The sequence below is a fragment of the Alosa pseudoharengus genome, unplaced genomic scaffold (genome assembly GCF_046254945.1).
Source record: "Alosa pseudoharengus isolate Yale_2024_CS ecotype anadromous, Long Island Sound unplaced genomic scaffold, YU_APseudo_1.1 YU_APseudo_1.1_scf_13, whole genome shotgun sequence".
Lineage (NCBI taxonomy): Eukaryota > Metazoa > Chordata > Actinopteri > Clupeiformes > Clupeidae > Alosa > Alosa pseudoharengus.
This window is the reverse complement of record NW_027468598.1, coordinates 24,918,974-24,936,841: the sequence shown is the minus strand read 5'-3', so window position 1 is coordinate 24,936,841 and position 17,868 is coordinate 24,918,974. Positions and strand designations below refer to the sequence as shown.

General features: G+C 40.5%; 2 protein-coding genes across 2 annotated transcripts; one reads left to right on the top strand and one right to left on the bottom strand.

Annotated features, from left to right (window-relative positions):
* Positions 1–391: 391 nt before the first annotated feature.
* Positions 392–7,226, bottom strand: LOC143121935 (14-3-3 protein epsilon). The gene is made up of 6 exons (XM_076282636.1): positions 7,022–7,226; positions 5,165–5,364; positions 4,359–4,465; positions 4,051–4,257; positions 3,777–3,913; positions 392–1,202 (listed from the first exon to the last, which is right to left on the bottom strand). The coding sequence occupies exons 1-6, from the start codon at positions 7,083–7,085 to the stop codon at positions 1,150–1,152; spliced, it is 768 nt and encodes a 255-aa protein (XP_076138751.1). The 5' UTR covers positions 7,086–7,226; the 3' UTR covers positions 392–1,149.
* Positions 7,227–8,825: 1,599 nt separating this feature from the next.
* Positions 8,826–17,661, top strand: ndc80 (NDC80 kinetochore complex component). Its single transcript, XM_076282635.1, has 17 exons — positions 8,826–8,875; positions 9,218–9,313; positions 9,476–9,556; positions 9,773–9,896; positions 12,175–12,347; positions 13,004–13,106; positions 13,525–13,614; positions 13,715–13,808; positions 14,088–14,188; positions 14,399–14,543; positions 15,650–15,855; positions 16,110–16,262; positions 16,384–16,473; positions 16,614–16,706; positions 16,804–16,934; positions 17,025–17,127; positions 17,227–17,661. Exons 2-17 carry the CDS (start codon positions 9,225–9,227, stop codon positions 17,374–17,376), a joined length of 1,926 nt encoding a protein of 641 aa, XP_076138750.1. The 5' UTR covers positions 8,826–8,875; positions 9,218–9,224; the 3' UTR covers positions 17,377–17,661.
* Positions 17,662–17,868: the final 207 nt, after the last annotated feature.

Here is a 17,868-nt window from a genome sequence, read left to right as displayed (position 1 = left end):
AATAATAGAAATCTTTCAATTATAGACTAGTGTCAGTACTATAAAGCATTTAAGAGATGACGCATAAAACATTTCATGTAAGGTTTTTTCATTTTTATTTTAAGTTTAAATGTTAATTCCATGCTGTGTCTCAGTAAGAACAATACAGATTCTATATCTGTGGCTCCAGTCAGATATCCAGTAGTACAAATTAGCTTCAAGTTAAACATGAAAAAGAGGAGAAAGGTAGAAAGAAAGAGAGAATTAGCTATATAAATGAGGTGGGGGACAGAGGGGAAGAAAAAAAGATTTGTCTATCCTCATGCAGGTTTAAAATCAATCATCTTGGTGCTAAATCATTCCCAACAGCCAATGGACTTTTTTTCTGAGACTTAAAAGCAACAAGGCCCCATTTTATTTTTTGTTTGAGCTGATAGCAGCCATTATCTGAACTCAGCATTTCTGCGTGATACAGTGTTTAGCACAACGTACAGTCCAGAACACGGCAAAACACTACTACATGACTTCTACGGTATAAATGTTAAGCATTTGCTCCACATGGATATCAAGAATTTGCCAACTTCCTCTGAGTGACTTTGTTTTACCACAGAAAGAGCACTTTGTTCTCACTTGCCCTTTTAAAGGTTTTATGATTCTTTTTAAAGTTGCATCTGATGTTTGCACTATCACAGACATATTACAGCTCCCACAACTAACGATAGTAGACATAAGTAATAAAAGTTAATCTTCTTTAATATTACATTAAGAAAAAAAAAAAAATCAAAAACAAAACAAAAACAAAAACAAAAAACATATCCAGCAACTGATAAAAATGTTGAGGAAAAGCAAATAAAAAAAATTGTACCAGAAATAAAGAAAGAGGGAAAACGGGGAATCCTAAGTCTGACAATGTTTTTATTTATTTCGGTGAGTGGTATTCTGTGTTGAATAATGGGGTGAAATACCAAAAAAACAAACAAACAAACCATTCTTGAAAGAAAAAAAAGGGGGGGTAGGTGGCAACAGTGAGGGGCCCTGGAGGCATTTGAGCTGTGGAGGAGTACCACTCAAGGGTGGGCTCTGTGTCTCCCTTCTGTGACACTGAGGGTGGAACTGGGGAAGGGTGGGTAGGTGGGAGGGTGGGTGGAGTCTAACATTGGCTGTGATTTCTCACTGAGTCTCATCCTCCACATCTTGCAGCGCTTCTTTGTTCTGTTCCTCTCCTATTGACAGGGGGAGCAAACAAACAACAAAAAACATGTCCCAGTTAGGCAGGCAAAAGAAAGCACAGTAAAAAAAATGTGGTCAGAACTATTACACAGTTGATATGAAGACATAAATGACTAAAAATGCTTTCTATTGATGTTCCCATGCTCAAAATTAACAAAACGGTGACAATCTTCAAAGTGATGAAGACTTGCATGTCTTCTCAGTTTTCCATGTGGCACACTTGCAATCAGAACATGCTTCATCAACACACATTTTCACCTGATCCCCATGCAAACCAATGGGTATCCAATGCCAAGGATAGCAAATACACATCAACATTAAAACTCTGCAAGTAAACACTTGTTATTGATAATGGTGGCCAACTACATCCTGGTTCCTGTACAACATCACATCTGACTATGTGTGTTCAAATAACAAGGATCAGTGGTCACATGCACTGAACAAATGTAACCGGAAGACCACAAAACATCACTGCATCTACAATTCTTCCATAGGTATTTCTCACTGAAAGGTATTAAAGACAACTTTTTCCTACGCCAGTCCATCTTAGGGCTGAGCAATTAACTGCATTTGCAAAAATATCGCGATATGATCAAACACGATTTTCTAACCGCAAAGACTGCGATTACACTCTGATCATGCATTGGCCATTGCACGAGCAATATGTGATGTCACCAATCTATTGTTGCCTTCTTCAGAGTGCAGTAGAGAGAGCTAGGCTACTTTGGTTGAAAATAAATCTATTCATTACCTTTTGCTGGATTATTGCCATGTCCCTGGTTCCTAGTTCCTTTCTCTTACTACCTTGCTTCGTTAACTTCTCCAACTGACTATTAAAAATTCACGACTGTTTAGGCTACACAGCCATTTGCTGCAACTCACTGGTAAGTTTATTCAACTGAATATTGGCTGTAGAGAGTGAACTTAATTTGCGCTGCGTGAAGCCTCTTTAGTGAACACCGAGCTGAACGGTCATTCGGCCGCGTTGCAAGATTGTTCTGACTCATGATGCGCATGGGAGGGGACAAACATGTCTGTCGTGTGTGAGACAAGGATACATTCTGGCTGTGTCTGAGTTTTCTGCCACTGCATGTATTTAACGAAAGAAGACCATATCTACATGAAATTGTAATAAAATAGAAACGGAATGTAACAGTCACACTAAAGGGGCACAGGTTTTATGAGGGGGCAACTATTTTGGCTGGAAGTTCAAAAAAATATACTGGCTTACTGTGAAAAATACGTAATTCATTTTTGTCTACAGAACTGACATCAAGACAGTTGCTGATGGAGGCGTTAAGTTGACATGCAGAATACAGCTTGCCATCTTTAACCAAATCCAATTTTAAAATCGGAATAATACCAACAACCTGTGAGCTTAACCAAAGTCCTTTTAGGCAAGTCCCTCCACTCGTCGGCCATATTGGAACGCTTTTTGTGTACTTATCGGGCATCTATTTCGGGCAGAGCTGCATGTGCCCAAGGCTCCACGAATCACAACACACCAATCTCGCTCCAGCTGTGAGATCACAACAAATGATCGGCACAATGTATCAACATGTCAACTTGGACGGTGGAAGGGGCAGAATAGCTGTAGATGACTGTCAAGTTTGCGTTACGAACTAACCCCATACATTTCTGTGGGAGATTCTTTGAGGGCTGCGTCTCCTCATTACAAAGTCTCTGGTTTAACCAAGCCAGTCTACAGCTGCAAACATGAATGATTCAAGTGACAACCAACTACACAGAGGCCAACAAGCTACGAGCGAAAGGATTCGTGATTAAGTGAGAAGGCAGAATATTCAATGGGGGAGTGTACAGTGCGCACTCTTACAAATACAGGACATAGATCTGGCGTGTCCTTAGATCATGACCGGGTCAGTGCAAGCATGTGAGAGAAAAACGCAAAAACTCTACCTGGGGCAGCTGGTACGGGTACACAGTGCAACACAAAACTACTGGGTCAGTGGGTGTGCAGAGTGGGTTAGTGTATAAAAAGAGCAAGCCAGGCAACACAGGAGAGAACTTACAAAATACAGTTTTATAGGGAATGAGCATTTTAATTCCTCTTAGGAATCTACATGGTGGAGATGAAAAGAGGAGAGATGAGTCCTACTGTCACAATTTACCAAGTTAAGAGTTAGAGCTTAGAAACAGACAAGAAATAGGAGTGGAGGAGAACAGGAAGAATCCACATACAGGTGTTACCACAATATTGCTCCCAGAGTTCCTAACTCTGCTAGGTGTAGCGCCACTATTATATATAAAAGTTGACAGTTTGATGTGCATGTTTCTAACTTTCAATGTTTCCAGCTTTTAGAGTTTGCAATAAGACTATCGGCTGACCAAAAAGGAAAAGATTGCATGACTTTTGCTGAATATAAAAACACAGATATAACCTGCTCCAAAAAAGCTAGAGTTGTTTCCTGAAGAGTAGAGGAGACCATAAAGCAATGGCCTCCTTTCTGCCATAAAAGGTAAAGTGTAAAACCAGCTTTATTAAACTAGCCTTTTTTTTCAGTTATGAGGTGTCTATGTCAGTGGGTTCTGTGGGTTTTCATACTCACCATCTCCCTGCATGTCTGAAGTCCATAGTGTCAGGTTGTCACGTAACAACTGCATGATGAGTGTGGAATCCTTGTAACTCTCTTCACTCAATGTGTCCAATTCTGCAATAGCATCATCAAATGCTGCTTTTGCCAACCTGAAAAGGCACTGACAATTAATACACCAATTTATCACCCACAGAACCAGTCAGCTATGACCCTTTATTTGAATTTGTGACATTTGCCAACATTAAAATGAATCTGGACAGATAGACATTCTTTGAGGAATACCCACCTGCATGCCCGGTCTGGAGAGTTTAGGATTTCATAGTAAAATACAGAGAAGTTAAGTGCAAGACCCAGACGAATTGGATGGGTGGGTGGCAGTTCAGTCATAGCTATGTCACTAGCAGCTTTGTAAGCTACTAAACTGTTTTCTGCTGCCTCCTTCCTGTCGTTTCCTGTTGCGAACTCTGCCAGATACCGGTGGTAGTCACCTTTCCTGAAAAGACAGAACAAGAGTAAAGGTATAACTCTCCATGCAATGGAATTAGTACTCAAAATAATATGTTTCTGAATGGAGAGGGAAGTAGTAAGGCATACATTTTGTAGTAGAAGACCTTGGACTCCCCTGAACTGGATGCTGGAATGAGGTACTTCTCCAACACATCAAGGATGTCATTACAGATTGATTTGAGCTCATTTTCAACCTTCCGACAGAGATAATGCACAGACATGACAATAATGAAAATAAAGAAATACTGCCTGTTTTACAATGCTATTCACCTTATTCAGCCCCGCCCATTTTTAAAAATGTCTTGTCTTCCACGTTGTCGGCAAGCTACATCTAGTTAGCTTCATTGGGATAACAAGGCAGAAGAGGATGTAGAGGCTAACTTGGGAGGAAAACCACAAATGCCATCAGGAGGTCAGATTGCAATATTGTACTAAGCTACCCAAGGCTATTCACCTCTACCGAGTGGGTAGACGATATGCGGCAGTGGCCGCTGTATCGTATAGAGACACTCGCAAATCCTTATCTGTTTGGTAACTATGGTAACTAGTTTAGAAAGTCATTACAGAACAGCCGCTCCAAAGTCAGTGTTTTTCTAACTTCAGATAGGAAAGGTGTATAACAGTCACAAAAATCCTAAATAAACGTTCCTAACTTGACCCATAACATATGATGCCAGTCATCTCAATAGAGCTCTGCTATCTCAATGTATCGCAATGGATGCTACTGCTCAATCGGAAGTTCGGAGACAATGTGGGCAAAGCTAGCGCCCCCCATGTTTGCGCGCGGAATAAGGTGAATATGGTGCTAAAACATCACATTCACCCTGACAGGAGCATGTTTATTAGAGTGTTTGCTGTTTTCAGCATGGCTCACTCAGGGCTTTTTATCTTACCGTTTGCCTGTACTCCCGGATCATTTTCAATTTGACTTCCCCACCTTTACTCTCCTCCTTCTGCTCAATACTACTGATTATCCTCCAGGACGCTCTCCTTGCCCCAATGACATTCTTGTAGGCCACTGATAGAAGATTTCGCTCCTCCACTGTTAGCTCCACCTCCATCCCAGCTACATTCTTCATTGACTCAACCATTTCTAAAACAAAAACAAATCACATGCTAAGTAAACTGAAGACAATGGAATGCATGTGCATTGTGCAATACTGTAAAATGTCACATTAATTACATAATTACATGTGAGTCAAGACATATTTCGAATGACATATTCATTAAAAATCGATGCATACAACAAGTGAGGGAAAACATAAAAAAAAAGTACTTTCTTATCATACCATCTGAAAGATGCTGTAGAATTTACTTTGAACAGAGTTCTAAAACAGTGATGTTAATTTTCTGATTGTGTGATGGGGTTGCTTGACTAACATCGGAGATCCATTACGTCAACTAGGTTGTTATAAGACCTGCCAAGTAAATGTGCACAGTGCACACACCCTTATTAGCAGTTAGTTTCATGACATGACCTGGAAGATAACCTACCACTTATTGGGTTGCAGCAGCATACCAAGGGAAAACATGGTTACAGAATTCAACAGAAGCAATTCCTGCTGATCTGACAATTGTGCACGCACTACGTTTAAACTAATATTACAAACAATACAAAATTCGAAAATAACGGTCAGCTACTCTGTAATAATTTTGAAAATTCCATCAAACGTTACACGACTTGAGGTAGACGCTGACCCTCTAGAATCTTTGTTGCTAACATTACAGTTGATTTCACAAGGCTAGCTAACTGGATGGGATTTTACTTAACGAGTTAGATAACATGTAACGTTAACCTGTGGTGCTTATATTGGCCATGACAGCTCGCTAATGCAACTAATTTGCTATTACAAACTCTGGAACCCCAACAGATGTTAACGTTCACAGCACTGACACAGTTAACGTTAGCTGGCTATCTAGCTAGCTATACATTAACTAAAAGATACTGTAACGTAGTACTAACCCCTAATGTCAGCCTTATGATCATTGTATGCTGTTGTCCAACTTAGGTTAACTTAACTAACCTGTAATATGACCAGTCATCTCTACATTTACATTAACTGTTAACATTATGTTACTAGGTCGAGACAGCAAACTGGCTAACTTACGTTAACATTAATACCTCACTAAGCTAGCTACTGCCACCTAGCTAGTTAACTTGCGCTAGCTGGCTAATGCGTTCAGCCACCACGATAGGATTTAGCCATGAAGGCGGACGCTCACATTGAACTTAACGCTAGCAAAATATAAATCAGTGGAGTAACAGACTATTGCTACAGATGATTTTAGTTTGACGTGTACGCCACAAATGATTGGTAAACACTGATGACTTGTTCGTACATGACGAGTGAATTCTCGGGATTCACAGTCAGTGAGAGAATCCTTAGACGCTACCTATGCTAACCAGCTAATATTCTCCGCCATTTTGTCTCTCTAAAATCTCCATCTTTAAACCTCAGTTGCTCATCAAGCATTTGACACTCCCCGCTAGAGGGAGGGTGAGTGGGGAACACTGAATGAAAGTAAAATCACCCCACTAATGTCTCACATCTACTTGATTGTTAAATGCAATGACACTCTCCTTTCACATCAAACAAATAGCTTGTTGTCAAGCTAACTAGCACACAATGCTAGGTCTAAGTTTGATGGCTAACATTAGCGGGCTGGTTCATCCACTTTAGCGTTAACGTTAGCTTACGTTAGCTTCTTCGCTTGGTTGTAACGTTAAGCTTAACGTTAACTTAACTTACCATCGTATCTCTCTGCCTGTTCGGCAAGTTTGGCCTGATAAACTAACTCCTCTCGATCACCCATGTCGGTATGTTGCTAAAGTGGCGTTGATACGTAGAGAATTTGAGCAGTAGAATAGCGATGTTTGACACTACTAGCCAGCAGGTCCAGCTAGAGCAGTGATAGCAACTGGAGCGGTGTTCCCACTCCACCGGTAAAACGAGAATAAAGATGGCGTTAGATTTCCATCCGGGAATCTACACAGCACACCACACTGACCACACCACGCTTCAACATCCAGTTTAGAGATGAACTGGATCATAGACATATTTTTCATTGAGAGACAACTGACTAAAGTACATTTCTGACATGCAAAGTTGCAAAGTCAGTGAAAGATGAACTCTGAATTGCATGTTGCAATTTAACAATTGAATTGTTGAGGCCTACTAGAACCCTCACATTGCATAGGTGAAGTTTTTAGGATGATCCCCTACTGAAAAAAAGAAGCTACAAACCAGCTGGTAGTCATGGTGGTGTGACCAACCGGTCATGTCATGTCATGGTGGTAGTCTTACAGACCTTATGCAAAATTAAAGGTTGCCTGTCTGCAGCAAATCTGCAAGTCTGAAGTGTATAGGAGGTCTGCATGGACTAGGAAAGACTAGAGAAAATTCTACAGTATCACTTCAACATTGGCATTAACCAACCTACAGCGGTTGCCTACTGTCCCAAGGTTGCAGTTAAAGATGCTATCATCTCCTTCAACAAGCTCTCTCATCCAGAAAAAACTGGCATGCACTGTGAGGATCATGTCCTTTGGTTTCTCCAGCCTTCACCTAATCCAGTGAATAACAGATCTCCAAAATAATCTGGTAGACGCCACAACCTCATGGATAAGTGACCCCTGGGTGTATTAAAAGGCGCTATGTAAAACTAAGTTATTGTCATTTTTTTTTATTTTTTTTATTATTATTGCACTATACCATCAATAGCAGCACAGGAGCAAGGAACTTAACTCTCACCATTTTATATAAAACACTGTAGATCTAGAGATTCTCAGGTAGTTGTGGGGTTGTCAGTGATTGTCAGAGTGCAGGGAACTGGTTGACCAGCTTTGTGCATTATGTGAGCAATCACCTCCTCTAATGTGGCCAAGATGCAGGAAATGGAGATTGGGCCACCATTGCCATAGAGTTGAGGTAACCTGCCCAACTTGACAGACTGGACTGAAATGAGGGTGAAAAGAAGGATACTGAAAAGGATGCATGGTTTAGGGTCTGTGGTGCTTGTCCACCAAAGGCCCTATCATAATCCGTCCAAGGCCCTATGAACCTTAGGACATGGGTGGGTAATTTCGTCCAGCACAATGATTCAAAACATGTCAAGATCAACACAACAATGGTTTGAACACAAAATAAAACTTGTCATGGTCATCTCATTCCCCTGATCTAAAAAAATGGGGTGAATGAATAGGAGACTGCATGGAGCTAAGAATCTGGATAATCTCAAGAGATTCTGAAGAGCAAATACCCTCCTTATTCTCCAATTTGAGAGGGTTGAGATGATGAGATGGTAGTAGGCCAAAGGTCGACTGAGTGTTTTATTGGCAAAGGAAGATGTACACATTATTAAATGCAGTGCCAATCATAGAAACGAGACAGAATTTAGGAGCATGGCACAGCAGCATTGCTCAAAACGTATGCTTTCATCAGCTTATTTATAGGGGTCGTTATACTCCGCACCAGAAGGTGGCGATAGTATCCCTTTATAGGAAACCTCGCTCCGAAGAACGAAGAAGCGTTGTGTTGTTCGCGGACATTTTTGAATTTCTGGCTGACGTTAGATCCGACGAAGAAGTCGTTTTCATCTGTCTGGTATTGAAATTTCAATCCATTTTTATAATACACTTGAATACTACCATGAAAATTGAATGGGAGAGAAAAAAACGTATAGGCATGTCGTAAAATATGTGTGATATATGAGAATCGTTTGTGTAGCCTCTCATCTTTGCTAAGTTATCAATAACAATATTAACGTTAGCTGATAGTCGTAGTAGCACTGGCTGTGAGTCTTAACATTATTCAATAACGTTGTATGATAAGTTTGCTTGACTGTTTGCAGATAACACAATATTCATTTGTCGGAGGATACATGAAATGCTATGTTATTCGTTCGATGTTGACTTATTTCAGCTTTTCCCTTGTCATCCCCCACAGTGCTAAGATGAACCGACGTACTGGTAATAGATATTCAGAGCTGCCACTTCGTGTGGCAGGGAATAGAACGAGTATGGTCAGCGCCACTCCTCAGAGGTAACACGTTAATGGAGGTTTTGATTAACGTCACTTGCACTTATTGGTTTTGATGTTAAGTGTAAATAACATGTCTTGTGTGCTTTGACTCCTGTCAGAGTGAGCTGACGTTTTGTTTTTACTTGACTTACTTACTTTGTGTTGTTTTACTTTCTTTCATAGCAAAGACCTCTTCGGTAAATTAAGCCTAGCAAAAGGACAAGCATCTGGAACATCAGAACGAAGAACAAGCTTTTTCGGAAAGTGAGTGTCTACAGACAGTTTTTTGACAGACATAGCCAGTTTCTTTTACTAATAATTAAATAATAATAATTTGACACTTTTCGTACTTTCCATATGGTAGATCATCTTACCAGACTTCAATTGAGGGGCCTATCTAAATGTTATTGCAACATATGAATAAGTGTGTCCATGTCTTCGCAATCGCCAAACATCAGGCAATATACATTTTGTCCTCAGTGCATCCTCAGGAAACCAACGAAATAGCTTCTTTGGGGCATATGGAGGTTCTGAGAAGATCAAAGATCCCCGGCCCTTACACGACAAGGCTTTTATTCAGCAGTGCATCAAACAGCTTTGTGAGGTGTGTTAATCAAGTCTATAGTTAGTCTCTATTATGTTTGTGTGTTACCTCCGTTTCCTGTTCTTTTTTTTAACATCAACCTACCAGGAACTGGAGATCAAAATGAGCTTGTATGGCTGATACATTTGAATTGCTTATTCAAATGAGCATGTTCATTAAGGTACTCTGTCCCTTAAAAAAAATTCCTTGGGGTTAGTAGAATCTTCAGAGAAACCCCTCAGTTTTTCTCCATCCACCATGTCTTGCCTCCATACTAGTTGACAGTGTAAAAACATGGCATTTGTGTTTTACACAGCATATATAAAAGCAAGTGATTGACTGCCAAAGATATTAAATTATTTTTGAAGACGGAGAGGGACACCCCTGCTCTGGTGGCAACGGGTAGGATGTTCCACCATTGGGGGAATACAAAAGGGAATAGTCTGGATAGCTATCATATTTGCTGGAGTTGGATATTGCTGGCTATTACTGGATCATACTTTCTATACATATAAGTTAAACTGTGAATACTCGAGTCAGTGGATGTCTTTCAATGCACCCATTGTTACTTTGTGGTGCTCCTGTTGTCTTTATCAAATGTTATTATGGTTTTTCTTTGCCAGATGTCATAGTTATGGTTCCTAACCAGAAGTTTACTGAAATGTATGCTTTTAGTACATTTTGAGTGCTGTAAAAATATGGAAGTTTGCAAGGAAACCTGTTATATGTAGTGTAAACACAAGAGGGTGCATTTGGACAAATATCGGCTACATTGCTATGGGGAAGCTCATACCAGTATAGTAAGATCCGTTAAAGGAACCGTATGTAAGAAATGTATTTCAATTAATCATAAAATGGCCCTGATATGTCACTAGACATTAAGAAATCATGTTCATTTCAAATACTTATATCACTGACAACAGCAGTCCGGCCAGGATATTGTCATTTAAAAAGTGAAGTTGCAGCCCTCAACTGATGTTGATGTTGTGTTTTGTCATGTCATGTTGTGTTTTGGCCTGATGCGCCACCCTCCACCTATGTACTAATCACAAAGTCAGTAGTGTTTCGGCATCCGGGTTGGCAACCTCGAGTCAGGGGGAGGGGGAGGGGATACACCACTTTACAGTTATTTGAAAGTGATTGCAGTACCAGTTTTGGCCACAGTCTTACATATGGTTCCTTTAATTGTCTAAGGGGGCCAAAATAAGTATGTGAAACCGATATATTGTTCTGTTGTTTATGTTGTATGTAATAAGATCAGGTTGGTGCCATGTACTATGTAATTAACTGAACAGAAACAATATGGTTGTTTCCAAAACCATCAGTTATTGACTTGGTCAAGTAGTAGACTATAGTGCAAAAACAATAATGTGATAAGTTTGATTAAATTAGAAAAAAATATGTTGTTATAATTGACCCTTCCAGAAGTCCCACCCTCCTTAGTTACTGTTGCAAGGACTTTCGCACCCTGCACGTCTATTACATAGGGGGAGAACTGGGACTTTTTAATGAAATGTCATTTACAAAGACATCATACCACACTGAAAACTAATATTTTGACACTAGCAACCTACATCTGTCCTCTGTCAAATACAGTTGCATTTTCAGCTTTGAACAAAACCGTTCATGAGTTATTTAAGCAGAAGTCGAATTCTGTTGCTGTTTCATTCGTCTCTCCTGGCCAGTACGAATGAAACAGCATGGGGGACAAAAAGAACATACAGTTTAGCTATGTTCTTCCCACAACTTTGACAACACATCATGATTGGTACTTCAAATGTGTGATTTTAGATAGATTGCTGATGGGCTATACATCTGTTAACAACTTTTTGCAGTCATCGTGAAGCGTGTTGCGGTTATGGAAATGTCATGCAATATGCCTTTTTTTTAGTTAGAACAATATGTGTTCGAAATTATATCATGTTTCTATAGTGCAACATGATATTTCACTGTGTCTTTAGGTGGGTTAGGGAACCACACACCCAAATAAGTGCCCTTAATGACCCACAGGCCGTCAGTCTCCATAGGTTAACATGGCAAAACTCGAAAGCTTGTGCCTAGTTACGGGTTGCTAAGCCACGATTGCCTTGTGGCGGTTTTCGGGCGTGGCTTTGGAAGGGTCAATTGTAGTCATGTTTTCATTATAACATTTAGGCTCTCATATAAGTGGTGAGAGACATTAAGTGTTTAAATTGAAGAACTAATTTACATTTGTAAGCATGTTGATGCATATTGAAGTCATGCTTGTAAACTACTAAATATATATAATACATTTGATTTCTACCTTGTTCTCTTGCAGTTTCTGTCAGATAATTCTTTCCCTGGGACTATCACTGTCAAGTCACTCCAGTCACCCTCCACAAAGGAGTTCCTGAAGATTTTTGAATTTACCTTGAGTCTGCTAGACCCCACCTTCCAGATGCCCAATGCCAGAGTTGAGGAAGAAGTACCAAGAATCTTCAGAGACTTGGGGTATTTTTTATTATTTTCAATCTACCATCTTATGTTATAGATCAAACGTAGTAGTAGACATTCTAAAGCTGCTCTGTCCTTCTTGCCATGCTGCCCTCCACTTGGTAGTCTCAAATGATCAAGGAAATGTATTCCCATTTGGATTATGTGCTAAGTGAATGGTTGGATATTTAAGTAATAAGCCCCGAGAGGCCGTAGGTTACACTGATTCTACAACAGCTAAGGGCCGTTGTTAGGCACGACGCACTAGCAGAGTCTCTAAAACCCCCCTTAGCTGTTGTAGAATCAGTGTAACCTACGGACTCAAGTGGCTTATTGCTTTTCTAAAACTGTTACTATATACCTGGCAAAGTTTCATAAAGTAAAGGCACAGCAACTAGAAATGGAACTGATTTATTCATAGATAATCACTCTTCCGCCAATAAATATATTTCCTCTATCTGAATGGTTGCCAAGCAACGTCGAGACGCAGCTACTTTAACTTTTGTATCAAGTTGTGGTAGCGCAGTAATATAGAACGAAATGCGGTCAAGGTGTATGTTTATGCTGCATTTTACAACGGCATCGAACATGATTCAGCCAATCACAATCAAGGACTGGAAATATCCATTTTTGAATAAACAAGATAATATGTACTTCTGTTTGTGCATTTATAGGTACCCTTTTGCACTCTCCAAAAGCTCCATGTACTCAGTTGGAGCCCCGCATACATGGCCGCAGGTCCTGGGGGCGCTAGTTTGGCTGATGGATTCTGCCAGGGTAAGCCCACCGACTAACCTGATAATAATCAGCACTAGTCTAACATGGGAGCTGAACCGGCATACCACCCCTTTAGGTCCAAACCAGTTCTTGGACAATGTGTTCAAATGTCTACCAGTTCTTTGAGGTATTACAGTGTTTCCCATACATTGACTTATTTGTGGCGGCCCACCACAATATCAACATTGACCACCACACAATGATTTTCCAGGTTGTACTAAATTGTGCTTAAATCTGGTTAGCATCATAACCACACTGTGCTAATTGTTAAAAACTGTTGTATTCAAGTTAATTCTGCAAACCAACTACCACAAATGAAATTCAATTCTGTGAGAAACACTGTATTAGTACTCTGTTCCTGATTGTGGCCATTGCCCCATGCTTGTTCTGACTGCACCACTGACCCTGTCTTTTCCAGCTCTTCAGCTGCTTGCGAGAGCAGGACCTCCTCTTCTCAGACTTCGCAGACGACAACACAGACGTGGAGGAAGGAGTCGAGTACAACAAGGTACACAGAGCTTTCCTGAAAGTTTACTCAAAAATCTCCCTGGTTTTGTTTTCACCTGGAAATATATATTTTTTCTGACTTGGCCTTCTGTCGCTCTTAGCTCTTCATGGACTACTCCTGTGAGAGCTACAACAAGTTCATGCAGGGAGCGGACATGTTTGATGAGGAGGATGCAGATTACCTGAATGCGCTGAGTAAGCATCTTGTTTCTGATCGGGCTTATTTAATAATAAATAATAATAAAAAAAGGATATTGTTGTTAGTACGACAAAAAAATGACCAGTCTTCTCCCTCCCTCTTCTCCCTCAATCTTTGTGTGACTTGGTTCTTTATTGGATTACGGGTACGGGTTCAGGCATTATTCTTTGTGTAAGGTCTGCACCCTGTCTGTACTGGGTGGTGGATCCAGTGCTTGTGAGTATTGGTATTATTCCACCATGTGTGCTCTCTCATCACTTTCTGTTTGTCTTCAGAGAGGCTTTACAATGTGGATGAGGAGCACCTGGCGTCTCAGTGGGAGAGGTACCAGGCCCTGGCAGAGGAGGTGGAGAGACTGGAGAAGGAAAGTCACAAGGTCAGATGAGGACACTGGATGTGTGAAATGCTTACATGTATATTTTTCCCCTTAATTTGCAGGGCATCTACAGTGTATGCATGTTTTGCAAGCCTCATGTGTGTAGCTAAATGCATGCACTTACGTTTAAGCAAATTTAAAGAAACCTTCTGTGATTAACATTCTGCAAATGGACCCTTGCGATTTTGGTTTCTTTTTGTTGTGTAATAGGATCCACTCATGAACAAACGCACTCAGAAACTCCACATGCAGACAGATCTGCAGAAGCTTCGGGAATACCGTGACAATCTGGAAGCTTTTAAAACCAATCAAGACAACAAGTCTGCAAGTCTGACTGAAGAACTTGAGGCTACAAGTGAGTGTTCTCCTACTTAGCATCCTGAGGGACTATTGTGAAAATTAAGAAAAAACAAAAGATGGAAATGTTCATCCCCTCATCAAAGTCTTTGTGACATCTTACTATAGAGAAGTCCCCAAAGCAATTTAAATCCTTTATTCCAGTTTAATGGAATCTAAACAATATTCAACACTATAAAGACCAAATGGGACAACGAGCTAGGTGAGGAAATCCCAGTCAAGACCTGGTATGAAATGTGGAAATGTCATCAGACCACCACACAATCTCAAAGGCGGAGAGTTTGCTTGGAAAAATCAGAACCGCTACTTCATCACCCCCCTAATTAAAAGTAAACAACTTTCAACTCCGCAATCATGCTGGAGACAATGTGGCGATATGGCACCAAACCATACACACATTTTTGGAGCAGTAAGAATATACAGCCTTTGAAAAGAGAGGTACATGCCATTTTATGTGAGATCTTGGGTTATGCAATTCCTTTTTCATGTATGGTCCTACTGTATGTCTCTTGGAAACTTGGAAGAAAACGTATTCAAGGATGACCAGTACCTAGTGAAGATTCTTCTTGCAGTGAGTGAGAAGACTATCACTAAGAATTGGCTGAAAGCGTGAGAAGACTATCACTAAGAAAGGCAATGGTTATCTATTATTGAGAGAATCCAAGGGATGGAAAGGTTAACATACAAATAAAAAATGAAAGAAGTATTATATGAAAGGAACTGGGGAAAGTGGCTACAAAATGATGCAAATGTAGACATAACAGACATTTCTATTACTTCATGGTTGTTTTTGCTGTTTTATGTTTGACTGTCTTTCTGAACATCCAGGCACTGCATGTATACATATATATGTATACTGTTTTTCTAACATAGTTGCTGAAAGAAAAAATAGTATTACCAATAGTCTTACCTTACGGATATGCCCCCAGAATGTAGCACTGTAGCTGACTGTCTGCATTACCTGTTGGCTGTAGGTTCATTTGAAAACTGACAGTATTTGGTGACGTTGAGATACGGAGATCTATGTGAACTTGACAGATTTCTCTGTTAACCATGTGAATCTGCCTGAGTGAGTTAAACTCTCCCCTCTGCACACTCCTACAGCCTTGCAGCGCGACAGTCTGAAACAGGAACAGGCCCGGCTTCAGAACATCCTGCAGAACCAGAAGTTCACGCCGGCCGACATCGAGCGGATCAACCGGGAGCGCAATGAGCTCCAGCAGACGCTGGACAGCCTGAGCCGCAGCCTGGAGGAGACGCAGCAGCAGCTGTGGGCCGAGGAGATCTCCGTGGCCAAGGCCAAAGAGGAGGTGAGGGATAGTATAGTAGACACAGTAATATGGCAAATAAATAGTAGCATAAAGTATAGTATAATAATTAAATAATGCAATTATATACATGAATTTCAGAGGTCCCTTTTAGGCATTTTAACTCGAGTTTGAGAATTTTGAGACAAGCTAGAAATGAATCAGAGGTTAGTGGGGGGGGAATGGTCTGTTCAGTCCTGCTATGCAGCAGTATGGATCAAGTATTACTTCTGCTGACTTCTGTTTGAAATCCTCAGGCTGAGAAGGACCTGGCCGAGTACCACAAGCTCGCCCGTAAACTGAAGCTCATTCCCCAGTCGGCCACTAACGCCTGCGGACATGACTTTGAGATCAGAAGCCTTCGGGATTACAGCATGGCGGCCATGACTGAATACAAAGCACATATTCAGGTACAGATTTTCTCCTGTGTTGAGAGTGCTTAGATATGGTATCTATCTGTTCTCAGCTGGGATTTAAAGGTAGATTTTGTGTTTGGATGTGTAACGTGATGTGATTTCTTTTGCTTCACAGAATCCCCTTAGAAACATGATAACAGATGTAGAGGATGAGTTCAATAAGTTGACCAATAAGAAACTGAGCCTGCAAGAGTCTTTGGAGCAGGTATGTTACCCATTGAGACGTGTAGGTCTAGAAACCCAGTCTGTATCTAACATGTTATCATAGCTGGAGATTGCTAACTTCATTTTGTTGCACTTGTGCAAACAATGACAACAAAGATATTCCATTCTATCCTACTGTAGGTGAAGTCCAACGTATCCGACAAATCCAACGACGTGAAGCAGTTGAAGGACCAGATCAGGAGACTGGATGAGCAGCTGGAGCTTGATGTACAGGCAAGTACTGTCATCTTGTGCACACCAGACACTGAGGACCTGGACAAACTTGGTCATTAATGTCTGTGTGTGTGTGTGTGTGTGTGTGTGTCTATAGGACATTGCGGATGAGGAAGAGAGGTGGGCAGCGGATATTGACTCGGCAGAAAGTCACAAGAAGCTTCTAGAGAAGAAGGTGATGGATGGATACGACGAGGCCATGGAGCAGCTTAAAGCAGCACAGCAACAGTCAGTATACAAACAATTACTTATTCTAACACCTTACACAGTGCATAAGGCCTGAGTTTTTATTGTTTGTTTTTCCAATCCTTCTTTCAGGTACCATCTTGTCCTGCAAGAGACCAAAGAGGAGAGACGTACCGTCTCAAACAATCTGGCAAGCGTATTGGGGGTAGCATTAAATCACTTGGACATTATAGAAGTAGGTTCCAAATTCCCACATTATCATTGACATGGATATCTGTCCTGCAGTAATGTGAAAGTGATTAATAATTGTGTATATTACGTATTACTTCTGTAGAAAAACATCAGTGACCAGGCAGAAAGACTTGATCGGTTACACAAGGAGGTCCTGCAGCAGGATGAAGTGGATCTAAAACAGATGAAGGCGATGATGGCCAATTGCATAGCAAAGGCCAACTCGTTTCTGCAGCAAGACAAGCAGATCTGAAACATGAAGACCATGGCGACCAACTCTTGTAAAGACATTCCCATTTCCTTTTAAGATGGCTTGTGTGCATAGTTGACTTGTTAAGAGAAGATAGCCCAGGGACAAGATATTATTCTAGGCTACATGTATTATTTTGTTACTAAAAGGCATATATGTTTGTTTTTCATTTGTAATGATTGTTTACATGTCATGTTTTTGTATTGGATTGTGTTTGTATTGCTAAATACTGATCCTTTCATAGGTATTCCACTTATAATTGAATAAATTGATGACTTAGTAAAGCAAGTATGAATCGTATTGATTTATATTGAAGGGTCTTCAACCACATTTTAATAGGGGATACAAAATGTATTCACAAATAGCTAACAATACTGCCAACGCTACATTACAAATTATTTCAACGATTAGAAAACAAAGTGCCACTCTCATTCATGAGTTGACACATCAAGGTGCTATATTTTTCCAGTATTAAGTGCTTGTTACAGACGATAT

What these genes read in the sequence shown, in the direction of transcription:
- LOC143121935 (XM_076282636.1), bottom strand. Translation starts at nt 7,085, where the DNA reads ATGGGTGATCGAGAGGAGTTAGTTTATCAGGCCAAACTTGCCGAACAG. An exon ending in TCTCCAGACCGGGCATGCAG is followed by an intron (nt 3,914 to 4,050) that starts GTGGGTATTCCT and finishes GTGCCTTTTCAG; the next exon opens with GTTGGCAAAAGCAGCATTTG. An exon ending in TTCAGACATGCAGGGAGATG is followed by an intron (nt 1,203 to 3,776) that starts GTGAGTATGAAA and finishes CCCTGTCAATAG; the next exon opens with GAGAGGAACAGAACAAAGAA.
- ndc80 (XM_076282635.1), top strand. Translation starts at nt 9,225, where the DNA reads ATGAACCGACGTACTGGTAATAGATATTCAGAGCTGCCACTTCGTGTG. An exon ending in AAGGAGTCGAGTACAACAAG is followed by an intron (nt 13,615 to 13,714) that starts GTACACAGAGCT and finishes TGTCGCTCTTAG; the next exon opens with CTCTTCATGGACTACTCCTG. An exon ending in TGGAGAAGGAAAGTCACAAG is followed by an intron (nt 14,189 to 14,398) that starts GTCAGATGAGGA and finishes GTTGTGTAATAG; the next exon opens with GATCCACTCATGAACAAACG.